The 27,868-nt window shown below is 40.1% G+C and overlaps 1 protein-coding gene and 1 pseudogene across 1 annotated transcript; one reads left to right on the top strand and one right to left on the bottom strand.

The window, feature by feature from the left end:
- Positions 1-1,469: 1,469 nt before the first annotated feature.
- TBPL2 (TATA-box binding protein like 2) lies at positions 1,470-27,553 on the bottom strand. Its single transcript, XM_015082539.2, has 7 exons — positions 27,251-27,553; positions 23,888-24,348; positions 22,942-23,029; positions 20,586-20,677; positions 14,205-14,372; positions 9,585-9,679; positions 1,470-1,755 (listed from the first exon to the last, which is right to left on the bottom strand). Exons 1-7 carry the CDS (start codon positions 27,551-27,553, stop codon positions 1,679-1,681), a joined length of 1,284 nt encoding a protein of 427 aa, XP_014938025.1. The 3' UTR covers positions 1,470-1,678.
- On the top strand, positions 24,675-25,095 carry LOC106984328 (40S ribosomal protein S15a-like; annotated as a pseudogene).
- Positions 27,554-27,868: the final 315 nt, after the last annotated feature.

The raw sequence follows: 27,868 nt of genomic DNA on the forward strand, positions 1-27,868 counted from the left end.
CTCAGAGCTGTCTGCCAGGCCCGCTGGCGGGAGGCGCTGTTACTTTTCCTTACGGCTTGAGAGGCAGCGCGCCCCCAGCGGGGAGAATTGTGTTTAGAGGGCCGGGTCAGCCAAACAAAATGTCATCATCCGCTTGATCGTGCCAGGGCTACAAGTTAACGCCACAAACTTGTGCAAGAAATAGTAACACAATGCCCTAGGGATTTGGGGAAAACGGGCTGGGAACAAAATCAGAGAATTTCTTTAATTCGCTATGGATGCTTTTAAATTTGGTTAAAACTACAGCAAACAAAGTTGGACGAGGAGTCTGGGTTTTGGAAAGAGGTTGTATTTCGGCTCACTCACCTCCTCTATAGCTTTGTGATTTGGTCTGTACTCGTGTTCTTATCTGTTAAATGGAGATAGTTAACAGTACCTACCAAACGTTGGGAGCATTAAAAATACGTTTAACAGTAATCTGTTAGCAATTTGACAGTACTTTACTGATAATAGCGAACCAGTGGAATCAATCCAAAGAAGTCAAAGTTATCTTTCTGAAAACTGAATTTTAAATTAATGTCCAACATTCTTCTACTCTGGGCCATGCTCTGAAAATTGGAACTAGGTAGAATTTAACCTAATTCGATTACTCCAGACTATTTTCTGTGTAGATAAATAGGGTGGCTCGGAGGATGAAGTCAGAATAGTGTTTGAAAATGCCTCCAAACTACAAAAGGAAAAAAAAAGGAAAGTGTGTTTATAGGTCAATTTACCTAGACAAGTGATTCTCCAGGATTATTTGGTAGGCTGTCAACTGATGACTCCCTTGAATTCTCTAGCTGGGACTTCTCTCTCAAGCTCCACACCTAAAGATTCACAACTCCCTAGGAGGCATAAAGTGATGTACAGTGGCCACCACAAACTCAGTATGTCAGGAACTGAACGCTTCCTCCTCACAGATCTGTTTACTCATCTTGGTGAAAGACACAATCCCTGAGCACTTGGGAACAAGAGTCTTGAGTCATGTTACCCCATCCCCCACTGATAACCTGCACATCTCCATCAAATTCTGAGGATTCCACAATCTCTTTAGGTCTTGAATCTGAACCCTTTGCTCCATTCTTTTAGTTTTATCTGGTCTATTGTAATACAAGGACACAGAATGATAAACACATACGAAAAAGAAGTCCCTAAACTGTTTTCAAAATAGAGCTTACACTAAACCTGAATGGTTCCTGAAAGTTTATTTTTAAACAAGAGGAATAATTTCCTCTATCATTTCAAGCAAAAAGATATTTTAAAAGAAAAAAAAATAGACACATTAGTTTCTATCCTGCTATGTGATGTTGCAGTTATGATCTAGTCTATGCAGTTATCTGAAATTTCTATGTATCACTATATATTTGCGGGGAACATGTTAATATACTATATCTCCAGCAGAACATTACATTTTGATGATTAAACATGATTATCATTCTAGCAAGGCCATAAATCTCTCAAATTCTGAAAAGTTTACTTGTTCAATTTTCAAAGTAATATGGGTGTCATTTTGAAAAAAGTTTCTTCAGTTTTTAGGCATGAATACTCATATAGAATCATTCTTTAACAAATAGAGTCAAAATGTGCGTGTTTGTGTGCTGGGCTTATGCACATTCTCAAACCAATATATTATGAGATGCTGAATGGTTGAATGACGTACTCAGGCTTTTTTAAAACCCTTTAGAATAGGATAGATGTTTTCAAATGCTTCATAGATCTCAGAACGTTCTTTGGCACCTACAAAGAAATCCAAGTTTATATAATATTTAATATAAAAATACCAAAATTGTTTTAAGAATAAAATTTCATCTGTCACCTCCAATTACCTTTAATATGAAGATATCTCTTTAGGTTTACCTGAGAAGTGACATTTTGGTAAATACAAAAGAATTTGGTGAGGACAGCCACATTCCCATGAACACATACCCTAGAGCAGAGCTTTCTAGTACTTTGCTGTGTGGGTGTATCAGTTCATCTTTAGTCTCACAGAGTATGAAATATGGAATGTTATCTCTCAGCATGCCATGAACATGACCAGAGAACATGACTTTTGTCAGCACCTGTGGGCACTCAGCTGCCAGCACAAGGGACTTCCTTGGATCCCCTCATGTCTAGTTGACACCTTGATTCCCTAATATTGTCTAACAGAGTGAGACAAACTGCAGCAAAAATTTTACATTTCATTGTATAAGGAGAGAGTATTAGAGGAGGAAAACTGTGCCACTGTCACTCCTTAGAGTCTGAAGTTTCAAGGATCTTTCATTGTAACTGTCCTAGGGATTAAAATGGATAAAAACATGAATTAGACAAGGTCCCTACCCTTGAGAGACAGCAGTCAGGCCCTGCTCATCTATCTCTCACCACCACTCACTGCCACCAACTGCTTCCACCTTCAAAGCTATGCAGGCACATTGTATTAAGGGTTCTAGACTGGTAGTACTTATGTTCATATGGAGCTCTCAGCTAATTGGGAAACTATTATCTGCTATCATTGGCAGGAAGCAAGTTAATTCTCTTATTAGCATGAAGAGAACTTATTAGCATGAAGAGTCTTACGCTGATAAAGACTCTTCCTGGAGAATGTAAAATGATTCAGCCACTGTAGAAAACAGTTTGGCAGTTCCTCAAAAATGTTAAGAATGACCAGATGACCCAGCAATTCTACTCCTGGGATTTGTCCCCAAACTGAAAACAGATACTCCAACAATATGCATGCACACACGGATTCCTTGCAGCATTATTCCCAATAGCCAAAAAGTGGAAACCCAAGTGTCCATCAATAGATGAATGGATAAACACGTTGTAATATACACATACAATGGAATATTTTTTAATGTTTATTTTTGAGAGAGAGACAGAGACAGAGCATGAGTGGGAGAGGACAGAGAGAAAAGGAGACACAGAATCTGAAGCAGGCTCCAGGCTCTGACCTGTCAGCACAGAGCCCGATGCAGGGCTTGAACCCACAGACTGTGAGATCATGACCTGAGCCGAAGTGGGACACTCAACCAACGGAGCCACCCAGGTGCCCCAAACAATGGATTATTTAGCCACAAAAAGGAATGAGGTTGTGATATATTCTGCAGTGTGGATGAACCTCAAAAACATTATGCCAGGGGTGCCTCGGTGGCTCAGTTGGTTAAATGTCTGACTCTTGGTTTTGGCTCATGCCATGGTCTCAGTTTGTGAGATTGAGCACAGTGTCAGGCTTTGCACTGACAGCTTGGAGCCTGCTTGGGATTCTCTCTCTTTCCCTCTTCCTTCTCTCTCTAGCCTTTGTCCCCCGCCTCTCTCAGGGGGAGGGGGGGTAGGGAGGAACAAACATTATGCTAAGTGAAAGAAGCGAGGCACAAAGGGTAACATACTGTATGATTCCATTTATACAAAATATCCAGAGTAGGTAATTCCACAGAGGTTGCCAAGGGCTAAGGGGAGGGAGAAATGGAGAGCAAACTGCTTAAGGATATGGGATTTTATTTTGGAGTAATGGAAATGTTTTGGCACTCGATACAGGCGGGGTTGCACAAATTGTGACTATACTAAATGTCACTGAATTATTCACTTTAAAATGGTTAAGTTTATATTATGTGAATTTCACCTCAAATTTTTAAAAAATGTTAAAGAATCAAAGATGAAGTCCTTATAAGCTTAAAAAAAATTTTTTTTGAGAGACAAGGACAAAAAGTTACTTATTCCAAGGAGTTTACTGCATGTGAGTCTCCATCCTCAAAGACGTGGGGTGGGGAGAAGGAAGGGGAGGAGGGGAAACTACTGACATGGGTAACAGAAACTCTGTACCTTTGGGGCAGGAAAAGTCCCTTAAGCCTCAGATTTTTGTTACAGCACTAAAATTTTCATTTCTAAAGTGGTTGTTTTGTAGAAACCAAACAGTGAGTTGGGGAAATATTAAAAAAAAAAATTCTGCCTCTGATTTGATGGACTTTTCCCCCCTTTTAGGTACATTTGAATGTGAAAGCTTTCTTAATAGGAGACAGTAAAGTATAGTAGATACAGCAAACACCCACTCACCCACCCATTCAACCTCCATCCCCACCCACCAAAATCAAGGTTCTTTTTATATTTGAGAAATGGAGGATCTAGGTCCAACATTCAAGATAACTATGTACTTCAGTTTTTCATAACACTTAAAAATCATACCTATGGGAATGCAAGCTGGTGCAACCACTCTGGAAAACAGTATGGAGGTTCCTCAAAAAACTAAAAATAGAACTACCCTAGGGCTCAGCAATTGCACTACTAGGTATTTATCCAAGGGATACAGGTATGCTGTTTCGAAAGGACACATGCACCCCAATATTTATAGCAGCCCTATCAACAATAGCCAAAGTATGGAAAGAGCCCAAACATCCATCGATGGATGAACGGATAAAGAAAGTGTGGTATATATATACAATAGAGTATTACTCGGCAATCAAAAAGAATGAAATCTTGCCATTTGCAACTACATAGATGGAACTGGAGGGTATTATGCTAAGTGAAATTAGTCAGAGAAAGACAAAAATCATATGACTTCACTCATATGAGGACTTTAAGAGACAAAACAGATGAACATAAGGGAAGAGAAACAAACATAATATAAAAACAGGGATGGTGACAAAACAGAAGAGACTCATAAATATGGAGAACAAACAGGGTTACTGGAGGGGTTGTGGGAGGGGGGATGGGCTAAATGGATAAGGGGCACTAAGGAATCTACTCCTGAAATCATTGTTGCACTATATGCTAATTAACTGGGATGTAAATTAAAAAAAAAAAAATCATACCTAAGAGGATTTTCAAGCCCCAACAAGTTTAGCATTCTGGCATCCCCTGAAGAGCAAAACACACCCGTTGCCCAGGAGGGAACAGACATTGACAGTGATCATTATTTTATATGATAGAATAACATCAGTAGACACAAAAGAGCTTTGTGGAAATTAGCTAATACAATTTCTTTCATTTCCTATGTGGAAAATGAGGCCCAAGAAGTTGAAGTTCCCCTGAATCATGAATAACAGCTATGGGTGAAGACCTCACATATCCAGTGTCCCATCTAAAAGTCACCAAATGAACTTTGCCAGCAGTTGTAACTGGGTATTTCAATGAGGGGATTTGGTCAATCTAGTCAAATATTTCCTCACTGAAATACTGGTATCACAACTTTATGGGAACCCAAATTGGTCCTCTAGTCCTATTAATCTATTATCAGACATCCCAATTTAAAACACCAGACTCCAATTAGGTGACTGGCCTCTCAGTCTTTTCCTGCAGGAGAAAATGACCACCACTTTAGGGGATAAACACCATTCCTGACCAGGGTGATGGAGGAGGAAATTCTGTGGCTGGCATAATGAAGAAAGGACTGGCATTGAAATCAAACTATATGAGCCCAAATGCCAGCTTTACCATTAACTAGATTTGAAATCACAGGCAAATTGTTTAACCTCGGAGTTTCCATTTCCTTACCTGTAAAATAAGGACAATAGCCTTCTCAGAGGGCAGCTGTAAGCATGACATGAGTGAATGTTGTAAGAAGTCCCCTGTAAACCATATCATTTTATAAAATCTAAGCTATTTTTACGGTCCTAGGAGAATGTGCTTCAGGGTTAGGGACACTGGGATGGCTGGCTTGTCCAAGTACACATAGTTTATCATCTGGTTCTGTAAGAGCCAGTGGCACATAATTTGTCTCCTTTCCCCAGGGCTGATTCTGGCCATGGGTGAGGTGGTGGGGGGAGGGTATTATATTTGCTTTCCCGTCCAGTATGTGTAGCTGGTAGTCACCCGAACTTTATGAAATATCTACCATCTGTAATAAGGTTTAAAAGTTCATTTCTACCCCTTGGCCAGCCCAAATATCAATTTCCAATACTACTTAGATTTTCCAATTCTATTCCTACATCAGGGAAAGTCTTACAATTTGTTAAAAATAGCATTCAAAGTACACATTTTATAGTACAAACTAACTTGCTATTGTTGGGGGATTCCTGGTAACCACTGACAGGGATTGTGTTATCTCTCTGGCCTACTCACTAATAAGTCTTGCCATTTGTATGTTGCCCTCTGACCTCCTCATTTCCAAGAATTGCTTGATTGAGAGTGACCCTACGTAATAAAAACCCAGATTCTTAAGAAGTCCATTATGCTAGAGGGAAAGCGATACATGTGAGGCATTTTAGACCATAGACTAAAGCCTCTTTAGACTTCATATTCCTATCATCAGGGCAAGGCATCACAGCAAAATTCCAATCTTTCAATGCTAGGGGGAAAAATAAGACTGGGTTTTCACCAAGGCAATAACAGCTAACATTTATACCACATTTACCACACACCAGGCACTGCTTTTCTGCCTCCTCGCATTTAGCAGGTATTTTCTATGGCCACCTGCCTTTACATATGTGGAAATCAAGGTGGAGAACTTAAACTCACCCAAGGTCATACAGCCAATAAATGGTAAAGCCTGGGTTTGAATTAGACCATTGGTTTCCAGAGCCCAGCCTCTTAGCCACCACACCTGCTGCCTCTCACTACTAAAAGTATTTCTCTTTCCTTCATCTGACAAGAAGGAAAAGGGAGAAGGTGCCCCCCAAAACCACACAGGTGTTTGCACAGACATCCAAAGAGCTGAGGGACAAAGCGAGTACCTGAAGGTGGTGGGCACTTCAGTTAATACATCTCATCCTCCCCGCTCCCCTTCACAAAAGTGATGATCTACATCTTGCAAGAATGGAGAAATTTAGCTTTGTTTGTCCTACATGCTGAATGCGTAACAAATTTTAAGGGAAGTGTATTGGTATTGCATGGTCTTCGGTATAACGTGTGGACAATTCTTTATTTGTGTGATTTGAAACTTGTAGCAAATGTGTACATGCAAGTTTTGTTTGTTTTAATTGGGGTAAGTAGGAAAGCTGGTTTTAATTTTTTTTTAAATTTTTTTAACATTTATTTATTTTTGAGACAGAGAGAGACAGAGCATGAACGGGGGAGGGGCAGAGAGAGAGGGAGACACAGAATCGGAAGCAGGCTCCAGGCTCTGAGCCATCAGCCCAGAGCCCGACGAGGGGCTCGAACTCATGGACCGCGAGATCGTGACCTGAGCTGAAGTCGGACACTTAACCGACTGAGCCACCCAGGCGTCCCAAGCTGGTTTTAATGAAAGATATTTAAAGAGATTTGTTTTTGTGTACTCCTAATAAAGATTTAGCCATTATAGTACTTGTCAATTGGCATCGTTAATAAGACTGATTAATAATTATATAAGCATGTACATGAAAGTATCTTCCAAAGGTCTTGAAAAGTTTGTCCCCTCTATATGTAGGGCATATGTAGGGCATATATATAGTACGGCATATGTTTGCTCCAGTATTTATACTATTCAATTTACTTGGCAGACTTTCCCTCTTTCCTTCAGGATATACAGAAGTAAACTTTAAGTCAGTCACTAGGAGGTCTTCATTATTCTAGACTCTAAATTGGCAGCATCTGAGAAATTATAGCTTTGCTGTATTGAAAACGTTCTTGAATTCCAAACAGGCTTTCCTCACTTTGAAGACACATTAGTTGTTACAGTAAAACAAACTATAAAACTTTACTGAGTGTTCTAAAAGAAGACTTAAGAACAGAAATTCCATGTTTTGGGATGCTGAGTGATGACTTTATCATTTTTCCCCAAATTAATTCAGGTAATGCAAAAATCTCAATTTTTTTTAGATGGGACAAGATTTTGTAAAATTCTAAAGCTTATTTGGAAGACTAAATATTCAAGAGGAGCTAAGAAGCAAACTGAGAGGGGAAATTGACCCTAGCAGAAATAAAGACCACTAAAATTAAGGCACACTTATACCACAATAGTAATATATACAATAGGATTATCACAGAATTCTGGAGCAAAGGCAAGACTAGAGAACAGACCCATATATAAAGGTCAAATGGAATGATCACAAATTAAGAATAAGTAGAGTAATATGCAGTGGTAAGATGGCTGGCTGGCTATGTGAGGGTGGGTCCTAATCACTTTGGCCCCTGCTATATAAATTTGGCATTCATCTTGGTACAGAAAAGTAAAATATGTAAAAAGTAAGACAAAATTAGACAAGAATAGCAAACGTCAGTAGAATGGTATGGAAAGAATCTCAACCATTTACCTCAAGAGTTAAAAAAAACCCTTGTTTATGTAAAAATAAGTCAACTGGAAAAAGCCGTAAGTATAAAACAAAGAGTAATTACTTTTAGTATTATGGCAAACTCATACAAAACCTTAGGGAAAAAATAATAAAACACTAGACAAAAAAGATTAAGTCATGTACACAATGTCTACAAAAGACAAAATGCTATTTCTTGACTATCTTAGAAAAGTCATCAATTTCTGTTTCTGATTGCCAATGTAGTTAAAGCAATGAGATCATTTTCACTTATAAAGTAAAAGTTTTTTTATGCCATTTTTGTTTTGAATACTACTGAGGGTTGATACTTAAATCATTGCTGTTAAGAACATAGAATATGGGAGAACTATATTGTGTATCCCTTTAAAAAACAATTTGATAATTTGTATTCAGAACCTTAAGAGTAGTCATATCCTTAAACAAAAGTTCCATTTCTGAATATCCACACTAACAATATAATTCTCCACACATAAAAATAGCCAAAGTCTGTGCCATTATAAGCAGCAAACAAAGAAAGAACATTTAAATGCTTGGCAATGGAAAATAAGTTTGATATGATAAAGTGTGAGAACAGAAGTAGGAAACAGGCTGTTGGCCAAATCTAGTCCTGTTTTTGTATAGCGTGTGAGCTAAAAATGGTTTTAAATTCAATGGCCTAAATGATTGGGGGCAAAAAAAAAAATCAAATGAAAAATATTACATGACACATGTAAATTATATGAATTATATTAAATTCACATTTCAGAGCCCTTTCCTTTAGGTAATGCCTATAGCTACTTTCATACTGTAATGGCAGAGTTCAGTTGTTGCAACAGAGACCCTATGGGCCACAAAGCTTAAAATATTTAGTATTTGGCCCTTTACAGAAAAAGGTTTGATGACCCCTCTGTTAGAACATTTGTAGCCGAGGAACACCTGGGTGGCTCAGTTGGTTAAGCCAGTGACTTCAGCTCAGGCCATGATCTTGCAGTTCACGAGTTCAATCCCTGCATTGGGCTCTGTGCTGACAGCTCAGAGCCTGGAATCTGCTTCAGATTCTGTGTCTCCCTCTCTCTTTGCCCCTCCCCTGTTCACACCCTGTCATTCTCTCTCTCTCAAAACTAAACATTAAAAAAAAAAAAAAAGAATACTGTTCAACTCTTAAAAGTATTCTAAGAGGATGTTAAGGATGTTAAGATAAATATACATATAAAAAGAAAATAAAAACATGAAAAAAGTTATATCATTTTGGATATTGAGACCAATGGGTGATGTTATAATCATTTCTACTTTTCATTTTTTTCCTCCAGGTGTTTTACAATAGCAAGGCTTTATAATGGTGAACAAAGCTATTTAAGAGGAAAAGCAAAGCATACACACAGCTACTGAATTTTAGGAAAGTCAGAAAATAATCTTAGAACTCACCTGTCAACACAACTTTTCCAGATACAAAGATAAGCAACACAATTCGTGGTTTTACCATTCTATAAATAAGGCCAGGAAAAAGTTCAGGTTCATAACTGTTAAGATATAAAAGGGAAAAGTTAAAAATAGTACTATTCAACCACTTTCCCATAATATTCAAGACCCAGAATATTGAAGATATTTTACCAAGAACTTTTGGCCTTTTTTTTTAATGTTTGTATTTATTTTTGAGACAGAGACACAGTATAAGCAGGGGAGGGGCAGAGATAGAGGGAGACACAGAATCTGAAGCAGGCTCCAGGCTCTGAGCTGTCAGCATAGATCCCGATGCAGGGCTCGAAATCACGGACCGTGAGATCACGACCTGAGCTGAGGTTGGACGCCCAACAGACTGAGCCACCCAGGCCAGTCTTAATAGAAGTACTCTGGAGTGCTGTAGGCAATTTCTTACGGTAGAGTCAAGAGCAAAACTCATCTTTGGTCCTAAGATTTTTTTCAAAGTGCAGATCATCCTAAGCTATTAGAAATTAAGACAACTTAGGGCATCAAATTTAATGTATTAAGATCTTCTTGGTTAAATGTTTTCCATCTTTCCAAAAAAAAACCTATCAATAAAAATACATAAACGTGTTTTCTAAGTTTTCCAAGTTTCTCAATAATAAGCACATTTTATATGCATTTATAAACTGCTAAACCTAACAATTTTAGCAGATAGAACCTAAAAAATTTTCTAGACCACTATCATTTGTCTCTGGAAGGGTGCTGTAAAGAAAACTAAACTGTCCCAAGTGTTAAAAATTTAGGATTTGTGGGGCACCTGGCTGGCTGGGTTGGAAGGGCATGGGACTCTTGATCTCAGGGTCGTGAGTACAAACCCGACGTTGGGTGCAGAGATTACTTTAAAAAAAAAAAAAAGAAAAACTTTAAAAACTTTAGGATTTGTTCCTATAAATGGTAACTCAGTTGTATTTACTACCAAATGTAGAAGGATGATAGGGCTAAGAACTGCTTCTCCAGGCTCCGGCAGAGAGAAGTAGAGACTCCTAGAAAAGTCTTGAAGAGACTTCAAAAAAGAAATCAAAAGTTAAGAGGAGGCTGAGGAAATAAAAGCAACAACTAATGAAGAACAGATATAAGAAAAAGAAGAAATTTGACAAATGAAACACAATACACATAAATCTTTGCATTTAAAGGGTAAATCCAGACCACAGAGAAAAACTCCATTCCATTCTGCAATGAGTAAGACTCCTACAACAGCAGATGTGAAGTCTCTTATTGGTACTAGAAAGATGCACTGCAGTGGTGAGACTACTTGCTGAAGTGTGTGGAGGCTGCTATGGGTGGACTTGTCTTCCTAGGACATCACTCTTCATGCAGAGAGCCTGTTAAGACTTTATTCACTTACCACTTCTCAACACTGGGGAGACAACGATACTGGCGGGAACCCTGGAAAACTTGTGTGGGAGCTATGAAGTTCTAGCCAAGAAAGTGAAAGCTAGGGGCACAGAAGAAATGTTTCCATTTCCCCTTCCAACAGAATCTTAGCATTCTAGAAAGGAAACAAGAAAACCAAAGTCTTCAGTATATAAATGACGGCAAACTGCAATTGGCTTTCAGAACCATAGTTTTAAGATACCAGCATAACGAACTTCCAGTAAGATATCTACTTCATTTTATTTATTCTCTGCCTCATTTCAAAGGAAGGTTAAGGCCAGGGGAAAAGAAAAGAGACTTGGTTAGAGACAGAATTTTATGAGGATAAAGAATAACTAACACTTGCCAATCTCTTAGCCAACCCAACTTCAACTCATCATTCAAGTGTTGGCTTCAGTGTTACCTCCCGTAAGAACTTTGACCTCCACATTCCCCCCACCCTGTGAAATATCCTGCTTAATGGTACCATAGCACTCCAATGGGTGTTCACCCTCATAGTTACCATATTAACTTTAGCTTCTCTGTCTTCCCTTTAAGACAGTGAGCTCCATGAGGGCAAGGGACCATGGCTGTAATGACTATCATGATCACCATAGCATATGCTACACGGTAGCCTCCTAGATATTAGTCACTTAGTATTTGTTATCACGATATCTTTGATTTAGAAAGGAAGGGAGAACAATGTTCAGAGAAAACTGGAAACAACTATGGCATAGAAATGTTGACAGAGGAGGTGCCCAGTAATTAGGGGATACTTACGGTATCAGATGCTGATACACAAATTTGTAGATCCAGGAGAATGAAAAGAACTTGAGGTTTTAACATGGGCAAACTTAACCTAATAATTACAACTGGTATACGCCATGGTTCCCTGACAGCGTTGCAGACAATTAAAGAGAGGTCTCATTTTAAAGATACAAACCTGTTTTTTTTTTAAATTTTTTTTTAACGTTTATTTATTTTTGAGACAGAGAGAGACAGAGCATGAACGGGGGAGGGTCAGAGAGAGAGGGAGACACAGAATCTGAAACAGGCTCCAGGCTCTGAGCTGTCAGCACAGAGCCTGATGCGGGGCTTGAACTCACAGACTGCGAGATCATGACCTGAGCCGAAGTCGGACGCTTAACCGACTGAGCCACCCAGGCGCCCCACAAACCTGTTGAAAAAGAAGTGTTTTCATGCCTCAATGCCCTCAGTCCACACATTGGAGCTATAATCCATATCCTAAGGGTGGAGCCCAAGTGGCAAACTTTTGGAGGAGACAAGGATAAGACTAGAAATAGATAGTAGTGGGACTATAATGCAGGCTGTATGGTTACATTAAAAAAAAAAAAAAAAAGATGGATGAGATCCTAAAACTGCTTTGGAAGGAAGACAGAACAACTAATGGACCCACTCCAAGTGGCTGAAATCAGTGCATAGGATGAGTTCTCATCTTCCCCTAGTGGCAATTTTATCTTTCAGAAAGCACAAGTAGTGACGAGGGGTACTCCTACCCTAGACTTAAATCTGACCTACAAAGACGACAATGTTGGTGAAAAAGAAATAAAGTGAAATTTGGGAGAAATTGTACACGTCATTTTAGAGGCCTAAATGGCCAGAAAGCAGAGTGGTAAGTCTAATACAGACATAGAATCCAGGCAGAGATCTTTCATCAGAAAAAGTTGGTTGAGAGACAAACCAGAGGCCCATGGTTGAGAATCTGGAAGAAAAGATGCCTCATGTGTTAAGAGATCCTTAAAAACGAAGCTTTACTATTAATCTACAACCCTTCCCAAGATTGAAGAATGAGAAAGGTACCTAAAAAGGCAGCGTTTCCTGCATGGGGTGCTTCACAGTTGAACTCAATGGTAACATCATAGGTATCCAATAAGCATATGTTGAAAAAAATTAATGCAGAGGGAAAAAGAAAATACAGTCAAGGGGAAATAAACATAGCCTGAGGAATATCCTAAAAGCTAAATCTCAGAATGAACTGAGATTTTTGAAAAACTAGGAAAAAACAAAGCAATTTTTAACGGCTGTTCAGACCATGTCTGAAAAAGATAGCTAACAAATGTCAGAGACAGCACAGCTATAGGATCCCTATTCACTCTGTAAATGGGAATGATCACTCTCAGGTGAAGCATCTGTGATTCTAAGCAGCTCACAGGGCCTTGGCCAGGTATATATGCCCCAGGGCAGGGGGCTTTTTGGTGCTGGCCAGTCAGCCTCCATCACTGCTGAGGGCCTGAACAGGCTGGGAGAAGCACCAATGCAACTGAGGAAAGCAGACCTGGTACATTTGCTGTTGAGCTGGGAAGTTACATTTGAAGAAGCAGGCTAGAGATACTACCAGGACTCCACTAACGAACAAATTGTAGGGTGGGAGCCATAGCTACACACGTGTAAAACCCCCTCAAACTCAATAGGACTAAAACTAGGTAGGCCTGCCTTCATAGAATGTGCTAGGCCATTCTTTTTCCATCTTTTCTCTGACCCTTTCTCCCCTGCCAGTCATCAGCCCCTTCCATCCTGCCTACCCATCTGATACTGCTTCTTTCCCGGCCATTGCCACCACCCCTGCCAAGCTGGGTGTGCCTGTTTCAGAAATCTGCACACTAGGGAGTCTCAAGCCTCTGGCAAGAAGTTCTGACATCACCTGTGAGCCTGTTGGAACTGCAGATTCAGGCAAAAATCAATGATGATGCAGCCTAGGCAGGAAAGTGCTTTTTTTTTTTTAATGTTTTTATTTATTTTTGAGAGAGAGAGAGACAGAGCATGAACAGGGGAGGGTCAGAGAGAGAGAGAGGGAGACACAAAATCCGAAACAGGCTCCAAGCCGTCAGCACAGAGCCCGATGCGGGGCTTGAACCCACGGACCGCGAGATCATGACCTGGGCTGAAGTCAGACGCTCAACCGACTGAGTCACCCAGGCGCCCCCAGGAAAGTGCTTTAATAAGCTGTCCAGGTGATTACTATGCAATTTAATTTTGAGACCCACTATTTCAGAAGATTGAACACATACAGTAACCAGGAGAGACTCAAGCACAGCATCTTAATCCTTTTACCTACAGTCTTAAAAAAAACAAAACAACAACAAAAAAAGCACAACACTTTCTCTGAAAGATACACTATGTAAGCAGCCTGCCTGTAATACAACTTCAATACCTCGGGAAACTCAGAAAGTTTTATAACCGTCATACCTACTGAACTGCTGATGGGTTAACACCAAACCTTCCAGCCTGATGGGAAATCTCACATCACAGCTTCCAACCATGTTCTGTATTTTAAAATCGAGGAATCTGGCCGGGAACCCAAGCTTCTGCACCACACGAGCATACTTCCTCGCAGCAAGTCGAGACTGCTCTTCACTGGGGAGGGGCAAATGTATTTAAAGAGGTCTTAATCACTATGTCCCCTCTACTGCTTGGGCTGTGTTCACACACTTCCCTGATTGTATCTTTAGCATCTGTACCATGTTGGTCTTTCAATGTATACTACACACATATAGATGCTGAGGACAAGGACCAACCTCCCCTACTTTTGTCCCTAGCACCCAGTAAAAACCAAATCAGAAACACATTTCCATCTTCATTTGTCATCTTACACATATAGGGTATTTCTCTCTTTTTTTAAATTATTTTTTTAATCTTTATTTATTTTTGAGAGAGAGAGAGAGAGAGAGAGAGACAGAGCATGAGCAGGGGAGGAGCACAGACAGAGGGAGACACAGAATCTGAAGCAGGCTCCAGGCTCTGAGCGGTGAACACAGAGCCCAACACAGGGCTCGAACCCAGGGACTTCGAGATCATGACCTGAACTGAAGTGGGACACTTAACCAATTGAGCCACCCAGGTGCCCCTATTTTTCTCTTCTAATTGTTTTAAATGCTAGAAGATAAAATTAACTATTCCACTGGTTTCAGAATGTGTCCTCAGACCTGTAACAGAATCAGCACCTGAGAACTTGTTAGAAATGCAAAGCCCCAGGTCCCAGCCTCAAGCACTCTGGGGGTTGGGGCCCAGCAGTCTGTTTTTTAACAAGCCCTCCAGATTCTAATGCTCAGTCAAGTTTGAGAACCATCCATCTGGTCTAAAAGTTTGTGTCACGTAGATGGGAACAACAGCAACAAAAATTCGGACACGTGTATACAAAAAGAAAAAAAAATCAACATGAAGCAAGAGGTATGCCAATTGGGTAGCAAAGACAAGATATCAGGACCAGGTTCTTTATGGGACAAATTATATATAATTTTTTTTTTTTTAAACACAAAAATACCTCAAAACCTAACAAATTTTGCTCAGGCTTTCTCACAGAATTATCACTCAACTCACACCTCATATGAGAAAGGAAGAAATTTATTCCACTTTGTGGCCATATTCTTCTAAGTGTTTGTCCTGCTCCAGCCTGAAATCCAGGTCGGAATGTCAAGTCTTGAGAAGTGAGGCTTTATTTTTCATTACGTGCTTTTCATTGGTCATTGGCAAAACAAAAAAGGAGTCTCAGCAGGGGTTGCCAAACAGAATGGAAACCTGGTGGGTGAACCATGTGAACTCCACCCTCATCTTTATGTTGAAAATCAGAAGCACCTGGAAGAGCCAGATTGAACATTTGGACCAAAGGAAGCACTCCATTCTCTTTCCTATCTAGAGCCTTCACAACACTGCCCCTCTTAAGTGTATTAATTACATCACATATTTCACTTCACATTTCTTCTCCTCACCCACTTCTAACTCCTGAGATGTCCCTGCCAAGGCCATGTCTCCAAGTTAGCAAGGAAATAAATACAGTCTCAATTTCGAAAACATACATTTGCCTAACTGGCTATATTGCTGATGTTTCCCATAGTGCTGATGTTTATAAGGTCAAAATTTAAGAGTTTGGGGAACCCTGTAGTTTTGTTGGAAATCAGCTGTCAATAAGACATAGAAATTCCCAAACAACTTACGGTTAAAGTCTACATACATGTTCTTATACAAACATTAGAAAATAGAGTAAGAACCAGTGGTGGTGACACTGATTAAATTGTCAGTGATAACCACTGATTAAATTTGATGTTTGTGTACTTTCCCTGTGCAAACACAGGTAACCTTCACTAGCAAACTCCAATTATTACAACTAAAGAGAAGAGGTTTGGATAAATTTTTGGAGATAATTCTGATAGCTCTTAGACTAACCAAAATTTCACAAATCTCTGTTCAAGACTCAAGAACCAAATAGATTTGGGGAAGAAGTATCTCATTATCTGAACTCACTATCTGAATTTTCACCATTAGATTTTGGCAACCAAATAAATTCAGATAGGGAAAGATACTCATGAAAGTGTGTGTAATATAAGCATACTTTAAAGTGAAAGTTGGATAATAAACTTACAATTTAGTTTCCTGTTCCCCTACAGCGTAACACAATGTGACATCCTTCCAACTCAAAATGTGTACGTTTTAATAGCTAAATACAATTTAATGATCTAATCAAAAATCTATTATCAGGTATTTGTCTCCCCCCATTTTAAACAATGCTGAAATGAACATCCTTGCAGATACCTTGCAGAGTCGTCCAATAAGGACCTAAAAAGGGGAGATTTATGGGGGTGCCTGGCTGGCTCAGTTGGTTAAGTGTCCAACTTTGGCTCAGGTCATGAATTCACAATTCATGGGTTTGAGCCCTGTGTCAGGCTCTGTGCTGACAGCTCAGAGCCTGGAGACTGCTGCAGATTCCGAGTCTCCCTCCTGCTCTACTCCTCCCCCACTCACACTCTCCCTCCCAAAAATAAATAAAGATTAAATTTTTTTTTTAAATGGGAGACTTCTAGGTCCAAGAATACATGGATCAACAGAAGAGACAGCCCAGAAATTTACCCAGATACATATAAAGAACATGTAAAAACAGGTAGGGGAAAATATGGATTAAGAATAGATTTGTCATATAGATACAAAAATCCTCAACAAAATATTAGCAGACCATATATAACAGTGCATTAAGCAGATCATGCATGATGATCAAATGGGATTAATTCTGGGGATGTAAGAAGCATTCAATATTCAAAAATCAATCAACGTGACACATGACATCAACAAAATGAAGGATAAAAATCATATGATCATCTCAACAGATGCTGAAAAAACCAGTGACGAAATTCAACATCCATTTTTGATAAAAAATACTCTCAACGAAGTGGGTTTAGGGGACCATACCTCAACCTAATAAAAGCCATATATGAAAAACCCACAGCTAACATCATACTCAGTGGTGAAAAACTGAGAGCTTTCCCATGAAGATCAGGAACAAGCCAAGGATGTCCATTCTTACCACTTTAATTCAACATAATACTGAAAGTCCTAAACAAAGCAATCAGACAAGAAATAAGAGGTATTCATACTAGTAAAGAAGCCAAACTGTCATCATGTGCAGATGACATGATACTATATATAATATCCACCAAACAAATACTAGAAGTAATCAATGAATTCAGTAAAGTAGCAGGATACAAAATTAACACCAAGAAATCGGTAGTGTATCTATACACTAATAAAAAAAGTAGGAGAAATTAAGAAAACAACTCCACTTAAAACTGCACCAAAAAGAATACCTAGGAATAAACTTAACCAAAGAGGTGAAAGACCTGTACTCTGAAAACTATAAACACTGATGAAAGAAACTGAAGATGACACAAACAAATGGATAAAAATTCCATGCTCATTGATTGGAAGAATATTGTTAAAATGTCCCTGTTACCCAAAGCAATTTATAGATTCAATGCAATCCCTATCAGAATACCAACCACATTTTTCACAAAACTAGAATACTATTGAAATTTGTATGGAACCACAAAAGACCCCAAATAGCAAAAGCAATCTTGAGAGAAAAAAAAAAAAACAAAAACAAAGCTAGAGGTATCACAATTTCAGATTTGAAGATAAACTACAAATATGTAGTAATCAAAACACAAAAACAGGCACAAAAAACAGACATTTAGATCAATGGACAAAGAGCCCAGAAATAAACCCACAAATATATGGCCAATTAATCTATGACAGAGGAGTCAAGAGTATACAACAGGGAAAATAAAGTTTCTTCAATAAATAATGCTGGGAAAACTGGATAGCTACATGAAAGAAAAAAAAAGAAAAGAAAAAGAAACTGGACCACTTTTTAACACGCTACACAAAAATAAACTCAAATTGATTAAAGATCTAAATTCAAGACCTGAAACCATAAAAAAATACAGAAGAGAACACAGGCAGTAATTTCTCTGACATCAGCCATAGCAGCATTTTTCTAGATCGGTCTCCTAAAGGGAAACAAAAGCAAAAAGAAACCATTGGGACTACAAAGTAAAAACTTTTGCACAGGGGCGCCTGGGTAGCTCAGTTGGTTGGGCATCCGACTTTGGCTCGGGTCATGATCTCACGGTTCGTGAGTTTGAGCCCCCCCATCGGGCTCTGTGCCGACAGTTCAGAGCCCGGAGCCTGCTTTGTATTCTGTGTCTCCCTCTCTCTCTGCCCCTCCCCTGCTCATGGTCTGTCTCCCTCTGTCTCTCAATAATAAATAAATGTTTAAAAAATTTTTTAAAAACTTTTGCACAATAAGGAAACCATCAACAAACCAAAACGCAGTCTACTGAATAAAAGAAGGTATTTGCAAATGATATATCTGATAAGGGGTTAATATCCAAAATATATAAAGAACTTCTACAACTCAACACCAAAAAATATATATATAAAAAATCTGTTTAAAAAATGGGCAGAGGACCTGAACAGACATTTTCCCAAAGACGACACACAGATGACCAATTGACACATGAAAAGATACTCAACATCACCCATCATCAGGGAACTAACACAGCAAAGCCACAATGAAACATCACCTTACACCTGTTGGAATGGCTAAAATTAAAAAGACAAGAAATAACAAGTGTTGGTAAGGATGTGGAGGAAAAAGAACCCTTGTGCGCTGTTGGTGAGAATGTAAACTGGTGCAGCCACTGTGGAAAACAGTAATAGAGGGTCCTCAAAAAATTAAAAATAGAAATTCCATATGATCCAATGATTCCACTATTGAGTATTTACCCAAAGAAAACAAAAACACTAATTTCAAAAGATAAATGTACCCCCATGTTTACTGCAGTATTATTTACAATAGTCAAGATATGGAAGCAACCGAAGTGTCCATTGATAGAGAAATAAGGAAGATGTGGTATACAAATCAACAGATTATGTAACCATAACAAAGGATGAGATCATGCCATTTGAGAGATCATGGATGGTCCTAGAGGGTATTATGCTAAGTGAAATAAATACTATATGAAAAAGACAAATACCATGTGATTTCATTTATGTGTGGAATCTTAAAAAAATTAATAAAAAGCAGAGGCAGACCTAGAAACACAGAGCACAAACCAATGGTTGCCTGAGGGGAGGGGGTTTGAGGGATGGGAAAAATGAGTGAAGGGAAGTGGGAGACACAGCCTCCCAGTTATGGAATGAATAAGTCAGAGGAATTAAAGGCACAGTATAAGGAATATAATCAATGGCCTTGTAACAGCGCTGTATGGGAACAGATGGTAACATGGTATGGTGAACATAGCATTAGGTATAAACTTGCTGAATCACCTGAAACTAATGTAACATTGTGTCAACTATACTAATTTATATATTATATATATATATATTATATATATAATATAAACATATATAAATATATATTTAATAACAATTATAATAAAATTTAATATAAATAACATAAAAAACACAAATATAAAAAATATTAACATCCAGTGTTGTTTGGAGAAAATGAATACTTGATGCATCTCTAGAGTGAGGAGAAATTCGTACAACCTTTCAGGAGGACAATTTACTACTCATCTTCTAACACTTAGAGGGAAAAGCAGCTCCTACCACAGTTTTATGATGAAAGGATCTATATCAGTACAGGGCTGCCTCTGCAGGAGATCCAAGAAAAAAACAAGCCTTTTAAGAGTTGCCTCCTGAGCTAATGCTCAAGCTAATGGTCAAGAAGTGCCTAATTTACCTCCTTTAAAAAGTTCTATCCATTTATCTGTAATGAGGAAAATATACAATAACTACTTCCCCAGGCTTATAACAGGCTTTGTCACCACTATAGTTTTTTTTTTATTTTTTAAAAACATTTATTTATTATTGAGAGACAGAGAGACCCAGAGCGTGAGCAGGGGAGGGGTACAGAGAGGGGGAGACACAGAATCCAAAGCAGGCTCCAGGCTAAGCTGTCAGCACAGAGCCTGACGCGGGGCTCGAACTCACAAACTGTGAGGTCATGACCTGAGCTGAAGTCGGTTGCCCAACCAACTGACCCACCCAGGCACCCCACTATAGTTTTTAAATGCACCTTAAGAACAAGTTCTAGCAGCCTAGCTAAGTCCCTTCAGTTTTAACAGGGGAACTGCAAAATGACATCTAAGTCAGTATTACGTGGCACTTCATGAACTTAAAACTCTTTAGCAAAGTATTTTGTTCCTACTATGTGTTTTAGAACATGAATACTATCCTTCCTTCTTTTACATACGGAATTATTTGTCTGATAACAGTGAAGGTGGTTCCGCATACCTTTTGGCTCCCGTGCAGACCATTTTCCCAGAGCTAAATATGAGGGCTGTGGTCCTGGGCTCTCGGATCCTCATTATGACAGCAGCAAACCTCTATACACAAAAGTCAAAAGAACAATTAGCCTCTGCTAGGATGTAACACTATTCCAATTGAAAAGCTGAGCCGGACATGAAATTGGTCTTGAATAAACCGATTTTGGATGGGAAAGGGAAAAAATGTCTGGGTCTATTCTCCCCGCGCTAATGCTAACAAAAACAATCATGATTCTAAAATGTACTTAGAAAAAACAGGTAAGAATAATAACAATAGAGCTAAAATTCGAATGCCTGTTATATTTCAAGCCCAATGCTAAGAGGTTTAAAAGTTTTGTCACCTTTATCCTCATGCTAGATCTCAACTGAGTCCATGATTATCACCATTTAGTGCACAGGGAAACTAAGTGGTTATTCAGCTTCCAGCATTACAGGGAATGGTAAGGTTGAGATTTAAAACCATGACTAATTGGATGCTGTGTTTTTTTACCTTGAAATACTTCCTTTTTCTTTCAAAGAATATTTGGGGAGGGGGGAGAAGTATGAGGTATGTTACAGGCTTGCCAAGACTCTATAATGTACTAGTAGCCACTATATATATATATTTGTCAAGTTCTTGCCTACCATAGTAGTTCTTGAAGTGTGCTTCCCCCACATGAGCAGCATGGGCAAGCCCTTCAGGTGGTACTGATGCAAGGGAGGGCTGCCACACTGACATGTCACCAAAGACCTGCTTCTCCTTCTGGTCCTACACACGCACTCCCTTCTCCTGCTCTCATCTTCCCCCATTAAGCCGGGAAGGAAACCGGGGTGGGTAGTATGCAAGACTGCAGGTTCCCTGGGTCAGAGCTCCTCCACAGAACCAAGGTGGGACTAGAAATTTCAGATTTGAAGTGTTGACAGAGAGTGAAAGAACCCCGAGTCAGCACCGCACAGAGCCGATTGAATCTTGTGAATGTTTTCCAACATTTAAGGTGATGCCCTCACCTTAAGGTGAGCTATCTTAAGATAGCTCAAGTGCCAAGCCAGAATTTCTCTGGCTATCAAGTCCAAGTTTGGATAGATCCTATACACAGAAATAAAATGAGGGAGCACTGAGCATGATGGGCAATAAAATATGCTTCAATATGCTGACTTAATAGTGTGGTCAATCATGGATGCAGCCGTACAAATCCTAGCTTAGCATTGTGTTTCTGTGCTCATCATAGCCGCCTACATGAAAGGGGAAAAGGAAATATCTGGGTAGTATTGAAGTACATTTAAACTCAGATGTCAGCAAGAACACTACCAAAACAGTAAAAACAACTTAATCCATACATAGCTGATGCTCACAAGGTCCGCTGGGTTCCTCTGTAGGAACTCTGTACGGCCTTCTTCATCTAACGCCATAAATCCTCCACCACCCAGGATGGTGAACTTCTCCCCAGTAGGCACCAGATCTTACTCTGTACTCATAAGTACAGAGACCAGCAAATTACTAAATGTTGACTGAATGAACAAATCTACTTCTTAGGTTGATAGGCCATTAAAAATTGGATGCCTCGCCTTGGCAGGACACAACAAAGAGTAGACTTTATTAAACTTTGAGGGAAAAGAAATCCCTGACTCTTACTCGAGTAAGTAGAAGCTTGAACTTCACACTTTAAACAATTCAGCTTTCTCAAACAAGAGAAATTGTAATAGGAAAAGTATGTGTCAGGTAGGTGGAACAACATTTAGAAAAAACTATTTCCAGAAATATGATGGCATTTTAAGAAAGTTAGCATCCTTGTAGGCTCAAAGTGGTCATACTGAAAAATCTGTTTGAATGACAAGGGAAAAATCTTAACTTTTAGGAACCGCTCAACCACTGCTTTATTCAGCACAGGGAATGAGGTTATTTTTTATAACTTCAAAACAATGAGGCAATTAATCCCTTGAGTTGTCAACAGTTCTGCACTAACAATTTTTTCCTGTTTTAAAAACAATAACAAAACGGGGCTCCTGGGTGGCTCAGTAGGTTAAGTGTCCGACTTCGGTTCAGGTCATGATCTCACAGTTCATGGGTTCGAGTCCCGTGTCAGGCTCTGTGCAGACAGCTCAGAGCCTGGAGCCTGCTTTGGATTCTGTGTCTCCCTCTCTCTCTGCCCCTCCCCCGTTCGCGCGGTCTCTCAAAAATAAATAAATGTAATTGAAAAAAGTTTTTTAATAAAAAAAACAATACCAAAGGAATGAATCAATAACATGATCATATGAAGTAAATCTAGGATATGTACTGCCAAAGCAAGCACTGAAGTAAATCTAAATAGAAGCTAATTGTTGAATGAAATACCGAGAAATCTTACCTTTGGGTTATACTCTGCATTTTTTGCATGCAAAGCTATTTTCTTCAGATCCAATTTACAGGCCAGGTTTACAGTGGAAACTATATTCCTGAAGAAAGAAGTCAACTTAGAAAATTATATCAGACACAAGAAGTAAAAAAAATTAAAATGTATTAACTTCCTCATCTTATAAGTATCTATTAGCAACTTCCTAGAATTATTCTCAATGTGAAATACATTGTATCATGAAGAACTCTAGTAAAATGTAAAAATTCCAAAGTGAAGTACTAAAATGGTTTTTTCTGTAATGTCGTGACTAGCTGAATAAAAGCAAGTTTTAAATCTTTTTCAAAACCATGTCTCAAAATAGCAAGCATAATCCTAAATCAATTTGCAAGTTGAATCCAATTTTACATCTTTATATTCTTTGTGTTTATCCTACCCCAACCACAATTCTCAGCAATTACAGTGCTCTAGTATAAACAATATAATCCTTAAGAATGTATATACTAACTCTTAACCCTCTCTTAGCAGATCAAGAATTGGTACTTCATTTAACAGATAACCAAACTGTCTAAAGACACAATCCATTAAAAACTGATAAAAGAATAATTAATAGGGCACTTGGGTGGCTCAGTCGGTTGAGTGCCCGACTTTGGCTCAGGTCATGATCTCACGGTTTATGAGTTCGAACCCCGCGTGGGGCTCTGTGCTGACAGCTCAGCCTCCTTTGGATTCTGTGTCTCCCTTTTTCTCTGCCCCTCCCCTGCTCACACTCTGTCTGTCTCTTTCTCTCTCTCAAAAATAAATTAAAAAAATATTTTAAAAAAGAATAATTAAATCTAAAATTCTCTTACCCACACTATTATTCTGAAATTCGTTGTCCTCACATTCAAGAACATAAACGGTATACCCAGGAGCTCACCCATTAAAAACACACACACATACACACACACAAACAACTTACTGTAGTTGAGGCACAATTCCAGAACATTCTGAAACAGGGGTCACTGGTGTCATGGGAGTTATGGACATCAGAGGCGTGGAGTTTGGTTTCTCAGGAGAGGGCTGGACTGAGTCAGCATCACCAGGGTATGCTTGTGAATGGGACTTTGACAAAGCGCTGTCACTGATTAACCCCAGACCCATGTCCTGTTCTCTGGGTAATGACAACCTACTTTGCTGACTTTGAGTTTTACAATTTTCTTCGATGTCCTGCTTGCTTCTAATAACACTCTGGTCTTTACTTTCTTGGGTAAGTTCATCTGGTAGGAAGCTAAGATCCACAGATGAGAAATGGCCAGATGCTCCTTTGACTTCTTGAAGATGTGAATTAAACACAGTCTCTGAATTGGATGTATTAGGTATGTACCCATCATTAGGTACAACTGGGCTGAGCAGCGGTGACCCAGGTGGAGTGAGATCATCCTAGGCCATTTCCAAAACAAAATGCAAGAAACAGAATAGCATGTCACACCAAAAGGATACCACTACAGCTAGCAGGCAGCATGTTCAAGATGCAAAGCAATCCAAGATAGTTTCTAGTCATTTCAAGCCTCCTTCCATAAGGTATCACTAAGTTATATTACAGGGCTATAGCACACTTAACAGAAACAGGAAAGTAGATCTTAAAATGCAGAGACAGCATTTTTCATAAAATATTTTTCCTACGTTAGATCCGTAGGAAGTTACCACTGTAATTTTATAATAAAGGAAACAGCAATCATACTCTAAATTGTGTGTGCTCTGAGTCCTCTTTCTGTGCCTCCATAATGGTGTGCATGAATGTCCTAGCAGAAGCTCTCAAGAGCATGAACAATGTTGAAAAGAGAGGCAAACACCAGGTCCTTATTAGGCCATGTTCCAAAGTCCTCAACCAGTTCCTAACTATGATGATGAAGTATGGTTACATTGGCGAATTTGAAATCATTGATGATCCCAGAGCTGGGAAAATTGTTGTGAACCTCACAGGCAGGTTAAACAAGCGTGGAGTGATCAGCCCCAGATTTGACAACTCCAAGATCTAGAAAAATAGCAGAATGACCTCCTCCCATCCCACCAGCTTGTAGAAAAGAGCTTGGTTTCACTATACTGACAACCTCAGCTGGCATCATGGACCATGAAGAAGACAGACAAAAACACACAGGAGGGAAAGTCCTGGGATTCTTTTTCTAGAGATGTAATATATACGTGCAAATAAAATGCCTCAATGGACAAAATAATTTTTAAAACTTGTATGTACTTTGAATAGATTTACTGTATGCCATAAGTTGATTATAAACTTTAGTTAATTTAGGTATTTTTTAGAGTTTTAAATTCCTATTTCAAAGAGAAAAGTGAACAAAGTTTAAGATGGAGTAGTGAGTGCTAATCAATACTCCACTGAAGACCTAAGGTTATTCCTTCTAGTCAAAGGAGAGATGAGTAAATGTTCTAGTTTTCATGAATTTACAATAGGAAAACAGTTATTGAAATTTAAATGACAAGAATAGTTTAAATCAATGTATTGTATTTCCAGCCCAGGGAAGGCTGTTCAACCTCTATTAATATCAACTGAGGGAATGAGGTGTGCCACTGAAGGAAACAGCTAATGTAAAATTCATGGGCTTTTTTATGGAAAAGAATCGATTACCTTGATACATACATTGCCACCTGCTTCGCCCAAGTTGCAGACCTACATTCTAGACTTTGAGCACTGCTTGCAGGATAACCTCATCCGTTAGAAGATCAGACTTCTAACAGCTAAACACTCATGAACGTCTCATGTTGGATCTTCTTGGTGACAAAGCTACCTCGAGCTAACAAACTGGTTAGATCCTACTGAATTGTTCTGTTACTCTAAGTCCAGCAGATGGCAGGGGTGGCTAATTGTTCAAAGAAAACACTTGTTTAGAAGAATGCAGTCATTCTCTTGAAATAAGATTTTGCACTATGTTTCATTTTGAATTATGTAATTCTCCCATTTACCCTCACCCACAGGTGGCCTTTAAGAAAAGTGAGGTGGGGACAATGGCCTGGATTCCGCCCCATTGTTTTATTGGCCTCTCCTTTACTAGCTGGAAAGGATCTATCTCATCAGCCAGTTACACCAAAGCACTACTGTCTGCAACACTCTGGGGTCTCCCTCCCCTCCTTCTTCCCTCAAGGCATTTTAGCTGGGAGGAAGCTCTCACCCAGGCAACCCAGCTTCCTGAGGCAATGCCAACAGGATATCCAAGGAGGATGTTTTATGGCAATGGAAGCTTGACAGCCTCCTTTCAAGTTTACCCTAGGAACACACTTTAGAGGATGTACTTACAGCATATTCACAGCATCTTTGGCCTTGCATCAGAAGAAATGTTTTGTTACACTGTCTTTGCAGAACCATCAACTCATCTTTCCAGCATGGGCTTTCATTTGCTTTGTGAAACACTGAGGCTTCACTACTTCTACCTCAGTGCTAATTGTCTTCTTTTTAAAAATCCCCCTGCCCCCGAAAGTTGCCCTTTTGCCTTTCTTTTTGAAGATTCCTTGCTCTCTTTTCTACAATAAAAAAAATTAGGGGCGCCTGGGTGGCTCAGTCGGTTAAGCAACCAATTTTGGCTCAGGTCATGATCTCACAGCTCTTGAGTTCAAGCCCCAAGTCGGGCTCTGTGCTGACAGCTCAGAGGCTGGAGCCTGCTTCGGATTCTGTGTCTCCCTCTCTCTCTCTGCCCCTCCCCCACTCATGCTCTGTCTCAGAAATAAACATTTTTTTTAAATTTAAAAACCTAGGTGCCTTCCATAAAAAAAAACCCAAAAACTTAACTGCGAACTGAAAGAAGCCACAGGTGTTTCCAATTCAAGTTTGGCCACCCTTGTCTGTCCCCCACCCCCCACTCCGCAGACGGCCAACTCCACCCCTAGCCACCTCGAGGCTGTTTTTTGAGGCCTGTTCTTAGCATCCAAGGCTGCTACCCCCTTGAAAGTGTACTATCAACGCTTCCCGCGTACGTTTGTCCTAGCAAAGCAGAGACAGTTTGGGACCAGAGGTCGCTACTGGAGACACAGAAGCAAGCTCTCCGCGTCTGCGTCTTTATAACCGTGATGGGGCCATCAAACCATGGCTCCGGAGTCACAATATGCCAGGTTCCACTTCTGGTTGGCAACCGTGGCAAGTTATTCCCCCTCTGGAAGCTTCTATTTTTCAACATAAAGAGGAGGACAATCAAGCCCACCTCATACGGTCGCTAGGAGTTCTTCATTAAGCCTTCATTAAGGCAAAACCCTCTGGGCTGGGGACTGGGCGCTCAGCAACCGGGCGGGGACACGCTTTGTCCTCTGGGACAGTGGCGGCAGCTTCCGGGCTCACCTGGGCGGCGCACTGGTCCAGGTAGAGCTCCAGGTACGTCTGCTCCTCCTCCATGGGTGGAGGCCCCACCGTTAGGAGAGCTGAGAGGCGGGAAGGGGGAAGCGCCCAGGCGAGTTGAGCTGCAGCTGAGCCCGACTGAGCGCGCGTGGCGCACGGGCCATTTATCAGCCCCGCGGGCGCAAATGGCGAGGCGGGGCCGAGCTGGGGGTCGGGGCGTGAAGGGGCTGGGCAGGGGCCCCTCAGGTCCCTCCCCTGGGCCTCCGCCTCCACCCGGTCCAAGGCGCTGCAGAGCGTGGGAGCCATGTGAAGAGCCAGGGAGGGCACCCGAACTCAGCCGCCTGCCCACGGGTCACTAGAAGAAAGGGAGAGAAGGGAGCGTGCGAGGAGACCGCAGGGAAGGGGCCCTCGCCTGGGTGCAATCACCGCACTCCGCCTACAGCTGAGAAGCCGCTTGGCCCGCAAATCTGGAGATTTCCTCCAGTACCTGCCAAGGGCTGCCTTGGCCTCCAAAGGGCAGAGGTCTCCGTGTTAGCAGCAAAGGACGTGAAGCTTTGAACATAAGGGAAGGGAAGGGAAGGAAAAAATAAGACAAAAACAGAGAAGGAGGCCCCATAAGGG

Source organism: Acinonyx jubatus, chromosome B3 (assembly GCF_027475565.1).
Source record: "Acinonyx jubatus isolate Ajub_Pintada_27869175 chromosome B3, VMU_Ajub_asm_v1.0, whole genome shotgun sequence".
NCBI classification, from domain to species: Eukaryota; Metazoa; Chordata; class Mammalia; order Carnivora; family Felidae; genus Acinonyx; species Acinonyx jubatus.

Coding starts and splice junctions, on each gene's coding strand:
- TBPL2 (XM_015082539.2), bottom strand. CDS start 27,553: ATGGCTCCCACGCTCTGCAGCGCCTTGGACCGGGTGGAGGCGGAGGCC. Junction 14,373..20,585: donor GTCTGCACGGGAGCCAAAAG/GTATGCGGAACC, acceptor GCCCCTCCCCAG/TGAAGAGCAGTCTCGACTTG. Junction 9,680..14,204: donor ACCCATCAGCAGTTCAGTAG/GTATGACGGTTA, acceptor ATATCTTAACAG/TTATGAACCTGAACTTTTTC.